Here is a 7,652-nt window from a genome sequence, read left to right as displayed (position 1 = left end):
AAAAATAAAGTCTTTAAAGAGACAGTAAAGGTAGTATAAAAAAAAAAAGCCACGTAAAGATGTTGTCTTTGGGATTTTTAACTGCAGAAAAAAAAATTTTGATTGTAAAAGTTGAGTTAAGCCAATATGTATATTTTAAAGATACATTGACTTCAAAATTTGGATGTAGGATATGTTGCTTTGGAAAGGAGGCTCTGCTTTTGTTTCCACAGAAAGCTAGAGGCTATGGATTTGTTCCAGATTAAGATACATCAGGTTTGACCAGGCAAGACCCTTGCAATGTCTCCAATGACACTATGGTCCAGATGATCCAACATCCAGAACGGTTTCAAGGCAAATGGCTCAGACAATACACCCTCATGGACTACTCCATAATTCTAAAATTTTCTTTGTGTCCCCATAAGATACAAGCACCCCCCTCCAGCAGGAAGTATTAAGAGAAGCTATGCCCAAATTCCCAAATATACCAAGCTGGCTTTGGAGATGGAATTGGCTCACTCCTTCTCTAAGCCCAGGCATATTGCTGAAAGAAAAGGTTAAGAGATTTGCAACACCAACTCCAGTGTCATCCATGTGACATGAACAATTATGTCTATAATAGCGGACAGGAGATACGTGTCCCATGGGACTAAGCTCCCTGGAGGTCCCTGGCAGAGTGCCCAAGTTATGCTTCCTTCTTGAAGATGTATTTCACAGATCATGAACTCCCTGGGCTATGGGTTCTGTATAACTGCTTTTCTGATAATGTTCTAATTAAGCTATGAAGCACAGCCAAAATTAACGAATACTTGGGTTGTGAACTATGGAGGAAAAGGGGAAGCTGGACATGGATCTTAGTCAGATATAGCAGAATGAGCTATTTTTTAAAGATCCCAAGCCACTAGATAAAGAAAGTATAATACTTCAGGCACTTATAGGGAAAGAACACTCACCCACTAGGAATCCTTTAAGAATCCCAACTAAAGTGATTTATGGTAAAAAAACGTTATCCCATAGGAGACAGATGATGGGCCCCTCTGTTGAGGAAGTTCAGCATGGAAAACTTAAAGACTACAGCAGAACTCCTTTCCCTTACAGGCGTAAAAGTATAAGAGTCTATATTCCAGCAGGTAAAAAGATTTTATATTAAAAGAGATATGTGGTGGAAGAACTAAAGAAAAACTTAGGGTCTGCAGCATCCGAATTGGCTAAGTGGGTCATGAGAACCAGAAAAGTAGGAGTGTATAAACTAGAAAGCTGCTGAGATAAGATAAAGGACACAGCTGCAACCACAAGAAGTCTACACAAGTCTAGGGACTGTACTAAGTTGATAAAACACAGACTGCTCTTTGGGTCATAAAGTTCTTACAGGTGAAGGGATATGTCTAGCGCCGATTAATAATTGTGTGCTTGCTGTTTTTTAAAGATGATGTAATTGAATTATTGCCAAGCCCTTGTTGTTCCTTGTATGACTTGATAGTTTCCTTTTCTGTATATAAACTACTGATTTGCAGAAGTAAAATTGCAGCAGATTCAAACCACTTCTGAGTGTGTTGTCTGTCATTCGCTGAATCCTTGCCTTCCTATCTACCCAAGCCCTGATTCTCCTATGGTCGTGGTACTCCTGGTAGGCCAGTTCGTGGCAAGAGAATCTTGTGTCCCAAATCAGAAGAGCTCTCTGGTATGGGACAGAGAAAAACCAATATTTTTATTTAAAACAGGTTGATTATGAATGCAATCTCTTTCTAAAGAAAAAAAGGGGGATATGATATAGATATGATACGATGAAAGGGTAGATTAATGAACCTACTTTTAAAGAGCAACAACTTGTTTGAATTGTTTTATATTGGTATAGATTTTAGTTTATTGATACAAATTTAGGTTAATTTTGTTAAACTATATATATTTCTATTCTTGTTTGAGGTATTATGTTTATGTAATTCATTTATATTGTAATGGATAATTGGGAAATACAGATTAATAATTAGTCTTCTATGATAGTCAAACTTATAGTCATGTTGTTTTCTAGGTATGCAAGATATAATTCAATTAGGTAGGTAATCTTCAAATACTTCAAAGACCTACAGAATATGGCATTTAAAATGTTTTAAAAATTTAGACTTTCTGGACAATGAGACATGTCTGCTCCTGGCAGCATTGATTTACTTCAGAGAGGATGGGCATTGAAGACACTCCGTATGGAGTTTATCTTCTTCTTGACAATAGCCATTTGGGCAAGAAACTGTTCTTGCCTGGACTGCTTGAAAAAAAATGTATGTATCGACTGGACATGTAGGACCCATAGGAAGGTGATCACTGAACTTTGCTTGGCAAAATGGTACTTTGGGTTCCTGTTCCACAGAGGAAACTACCAGACATTCTACAGGACAGAGAAAAATGACTGGGAGACTCTAGGCCTGTTGGCTGAAGACAGATGCCCCAACTTTACAAAGGAACATTAGGTGACTGTCTAGGCTGCCAGCTGTCTGTGTCTACTCTTGCAAGACTCCCAATAGTTGCTTACATCCTTGTCCCATTTCTCAGGTAATAGTATATCCTTCTGAGGTCTTTGATGTAGTTGAAGCTAGATAGTTACAATTTTCCTTAGTTATGATAAAAGATAAGTTAGAATAAAACCTTAGACTCACAATTATAGGATAGGATATCTTCTTTAATTTTGCCAAATACAAATAGACTAGATATTATAAATAGACTAGACAATGTAACTGTAATTTTTGCTTGATAATTGTTTTGTTATCTGTAATTTTACTATGTGAAAGTTAAAACTTTCCTTTTTGAAAAAAAAAAAAAAAGGAGAAGTGCTGTGGATATTGCTTTGTATAAATAAAATGCTGATTGACTAGTAGCTAGGCAGGAAGCATAGGTGGGACAAGCAGAGAAGAGAATTCTGGGGAGTGGAAGGCTGAGTTGGAGAGACACTGCCAGCAGCCACCATGACAAGGAAGATGTAAGGTACTGGCAAGCCACAAGCCACGTGGCAAAGTATAGGTGAATAGAAATGGGTTAATTTAAGATATAAGAACAGTTTAACAAGAAGCCTGAGCCATTAGGCCAAACAGTTTAAATAATATAAGCATCTGTGTGTTTATTTTCTAAGTGGGCTGTCTGACTGCCGGGGCTTGGCAGGACACGGATAGAAAACTCTAGCTACAGGAATAGTTTTTTAAAGGAAACAACTACTCTTAACTGTACCACCCCCAGCAGTTTTGATTCTTTGCCCAAATGAACAATGAATTTGCAATTTTACTTAAGGTGAATTTGGGATTTTGCTGTGACTAATCCTTAAAAAGAAAAATTCTTTAATTACATTTATATTTATTGTATATGAAGGAATTGGTGCTCTCGTCACATCCTGTGGGTCCTAGGAATCAAACACAGACCATCAGGTTTGGTGGGAAGTATCTAATATTGGATCAGGGACAGACCTATCTCTGGGCAGCTGAGACCTAACTCAAACGCTTACAGAAGTGTTGACTGACAGTAGTTTGCTATATGCCACCAAGCTTTCACTTTCATTGTTAATGGCTTTATTTTAGTTTAGGATAAAACTGCTGCTAAAAATTCCCAAGGAATAACAAATCCAGTTATAATTTGTACAAAATTCAATATAGGGCCCTGGAGAACACAAGGCATCCTTGGCTAGAAATGATACCCCACAGCTCAACAAAAGCAAGTTTGGTTTATTTGAATGGTTTCATTAAATAAGTCTACAAAGGTAACAAACTGAAGCACAAAGCGCAATCTTACAAGAAGCGCAACACCCAGAGTTAGTGCAAATGTACAGTTAACGGCTGCTGAGAAACCCCAAGGTTTGAATTCAGTTTTCAACAGTACATTGTTAAATAACGTAAGGAAAACATTTATAATTCAGAAAGTTCTTTTTAAATGTGGAAAAAAGATACTCAAAGTGTACTATTAACACAAAAATAATTTAAACAGTTCAGTAGCACTAGCTCGTTCCTCTAGGCTTCAGTTATTTCATCCACAGGAGGGCAAAAAAAAAAAAAATTCAGTAAATAAACTTTTGTGAATGGGGGAAAAGACCTCAAAATGACTAAAACCAAAACCAACAACACATGCTGCATCTGGCTCCCTCTACCACAGTACAAAGTACTCTTATCCATCCTACAACCAGTTTCATTTCCACAGCACCTCTTAACCCTCTCCGAACAGGAATAAATGAGCCAACACTTTGGTAGCAGGACCTGAAACAAAAACCATACTTTTCCCACCTCCCTCTCCTAAAACTTTCAGCTGTCATGTGTATCTTTTGGCCTAGACCAACTTAAAAAGAATGGGACTCTTAAAGGAAGAAAGGTGCAGGTAGCCAGGCTCTGTCTAGTGTGTAACTCCTGGGATGTGTCCTGAGGTTGGAAATGTGTCAATTCCCAACTCAAGGCCAAGGAGGAAGCACCCAAGAAATGAGGACTTCTACTTCTCCCTCCACTTTCTCAGAGTATTTAGATCCCAAACAGCCAATTAAGTCAGTATTGACAGAAAACTGCCCATTAAAACTAGGCATAGCACTAGATAATACTGGTTGGTTGCAGTTACTTGGGGATATGGGTATAAAAATGTGAGAGTATTAGTTCTAATATAGAAGTACAGGTGGCACATAGATTGTGACTGTGCGACCATTTGGACATTGCAGAAGAAAGGGGTCAGAAGTGGGTCTGTTTTCCACAATACAGTACGTCAAGTGGAGAAATGTGTGGTACATGTACGAGAGGGGAGGGCAACCAAGCAGGTTTCCGTAGAGCAACCTTTTCCATCTGCGATTGGCACTGTCATCCTTCCCAACTCAGAACCTAGCCCACTCCCATCTCATTTTTGTTGAATTTCTTCTAGGTTTTGTTTGTTCACTGGCCGGGCATCACTTCTAACAAGCTTGTCCCCATGTCTCCAGTCCTTGTCCTTCACATGGCTCACAACCCCCTCACTCTTTCTGAAACAGAACTTTGTTTTCAACCTCTGATGCCAACTTCTCACTGTGCTCATCTCACACCTGCTCTAGGCAAAACTGTTGAACGATTGAAAAAAACAAAACAAAACAAAACAAAATGAAACAACAACAAAAAAACCCACTTTCATTTTCCCTTTGGCATATCCACTGCTGGGGTCATATGGACCTAAGATTTCTTTCCACATACCCTTTGGTGACCTGGGGTCTGGTAAGTTGATGCTAACAGCAGAAGCAATAGAAGTCCAAGGCACTAAAATATCCAGCAAGCAATACTGGGAGAACAGAAGTATTCAAGTACAGTAATTTATACAATTTTACATTCACATTTATTTATCTAATACAATGGAAATACAAAGGAAAAAGTTAAAGTGTCTTAATAAGTAAAGGACAGAGCTAGCTTTTTTTGTGTGTGTGAACCTTTTAAACCTTTCAAATTTTACTCTTAAAACTAATGTTGTCCAACAACATTTATATATCACAGTGTTTCCACATCAAAACTGATGGCAAAGTTACATGTCCTCAGGGAACGTCATTGTTTTCCCTAATTGCTAATGCTGCAGTCAAAGCTGCTAATATCTTGCTTAAAGCATTAATGACCTATTCAAGAAAGGGTTGCAACCCCAGTCCCCTGATATTTTTCACTAGGTTATAAAGGAAAAAAAGAAAGTGGGGGTAGGGATCAGAGTGGGCGAGAACCTTCTTGTTTTAAGGTGTGCATTCTTGTGGGAGTAAGGAATTCGGGGCAAATGTCAAAATTAAGAGCTCTACCCACTTACAGATACATACTGGGTTTAGCTTACATTGAGCTCTTGGGGCATTCTGGTAACAAGGCTCTCTTCTAGCCCTAGGCCTTACTGGTGGGTACAGAAACAGGAAAGCAGACTCAGGCAGCCCCTCCACCAGAAAAAGCTGCTCTTTTCTTTTTGAACTCCAACAAATGGAGAGGGAGGGTGGTTCTCCATTCTAAGGGCTCAAAATGGTATTAAAAACATTCCCTTCTGGCAAGAAATAACCAGTTAAATGCAGCACTAGTAGTTAGTATATAGGCTACTTCCCCAACCCCCCCAACCCCCAGCATTCCATCTCCTGCCCCCAAATCTATGCAGTTAACATCTTCACGTCTGACTAAGTGGTCCGCAGGTTGGAACCTGGGGGGTTGCTGATGGACTTCTGCAAATTGCTGATGTTGAAATTCTGCAAGGAAGCAGTTCCTACAGGCTGGAACTGGCCAAGTGGCTGTGGTGCTGGACCACCTGTTCCACTCCACTGAGTGCCAAATGGGGCAGCTGGAAAACCATACTGCTGTGGAGGGCACATGGACTTGGTGAAGTGACCTAGAGAGGTAGCAGATGCTGCAGAGATGGGGGCTGAGCCACCCAGGTTTGAGGTCATGGAAATGCACAGCTGCCCAGGAGCAGAGAACTTCCTTGCCATTCCAGGGCCCTAAAAACAAGAAAGTAACAATGAGAATTTGGCATAGGTATAATACCCAAACAAAATATGTGTGATACTGTAATGCTGTTTCTAGAGCTGAGATGTTCTAATTTTAGTGTTAGCAAAACATAACAAAGCCTCTTGCAATATTTATTGGCTCTATGCTTAACAAGAAGTGAAAACTCAGGTCTGAGAGTGTGCTTATGTGCCAGGTGTTAGGTGTGTACACACAGGTAGTATAGGATGCTGAAAGAAAAGGGTACCAAAGTGATGCTGTCTTGTTTTCTCAATAATGTTAGAACCAATGGGTTGCTGAAGAAGGTGGTGATAAGGACGGCGTACCAGCCTTGGCAGTCTGGTGACTCATTGTGTTTTGGTAGTCTGGCAGGTTAGGAAAAGTAGACTTACCTCATAATTCATGTGTCCTTTGCTGCCTCTCCTGCCTGAAAGATTCATGGCATCTCGGGCCCAGTTGTCTACCAACTTGTGCAAGTCATCTGTGAATGTGCCCTTCCTACTGGAAGTCATGGCAGGTGGCTGAGCCTGGGCAGCCTGGCTACTCACTGTTCCCCCAACGGTGTTTGTGCTGCTGGTCCCTGGAATTGTAAGCAACACAATACTAGCATTAAAGGAATCTGGGACATAACTCTGGGAAAGGAGAAAATGTCATAGGATAATGAATGGCAAGCCACAGAATGGGGAGAATAGTTGGGAAGCCATGCAGGATAGGAAGATTCCAGTTTTATTTATCCATTTGCTTTTGCATAACAGGTAATGAAAATGGTTTCTCTTCCACAGCTTGTAGGTAAGGCTCAAGAACTTGGGATGAAGGCAGGCATGGGTAAGGGCTTCTTTCAAAGCAACCTATAATACTGGGACTGTCTGCCAGTGCTCTATTCCCAGCACTACACTGAAGAGTGAGTGATATGGTCCACAAGGCTGGCTGCTATGGAACTTTGTAGAAAGCAGGGCCAAAGAAGTACTGTGTGCTGGGTAAGTTACAAGTAGTACAAATGCAAAGATCAGTGCTTGCTGTGGAAAGATGGGGTTCCCAGACCATGTGGATACTGTGGCATTCTTTATCCACTCTCTAACAAAAAGAAGTAACGAGACACAGCATGCTCTGTTCAAAACTTTTTTTCACCTGAACCATTAAATATAAATTTGTAAATATAAACTTGGAAGGAGTCAAGACCTCAACTTTTCTCAATGTCCCATGAGTAAAGAACAGAGATTCAGCAGTGGGGGGAAGATG

General features: G+C 40.2%; 1 protein-coding gene across 21 annotated transcripts in view; it reads right to left on the bottom strand.

Moving 5' to 3' along the window:
* Positions 1-3,660: 3,660 nt before the first annotated feature.
* Wnk1 (WNK lysine deficient protein kinase 1) overlaps positions 3,661-7,652 on the bottom strand; it is a 145,043-nt gene continuing 141,051 nt past the window's right edge. For all 21 annotated transcript variants that reach the window (XM_028880452.2, XM_028880474.2, XM_028880455.2 and 18 more), the window contains 2 exons: positions 6,806-6,993; positions 3,661-6,406 (listed from right to left, as the gene is read on the bottom strand). In XM_028880452.2, coding sequence (XP_028736285.1) covers positions 6,089-6,406; positions 6,806-6,993 — 506 coding nt within the window. In that variant the 3' untranslated portion in view covers positions 3,661-6,088. The remainder of the gene's footprint in view (positions 6,407-6,805; positions 6,994-7,652) is intronic.

The sequence above is a fragment of the Peromyscus leucopus genome, chromosome 3, assembly GCF_004664715.2.
Source record: "Peromyscus leucopus breed LL Stock chromosome 3, UCI_PerLeu_2.1, whole genome shotgun sequence".
Lineage (NCBI taxonomy): Eukaryota > Metazoa > Chordata > Mammalia > Rodentia > Cricetidae > Peromyscus > Peromyscus leucopus.
Note: the sequence above shows the minus strand (reverse complement) of the source record. Positions and strands in the feature narration are given on the sequence as shown.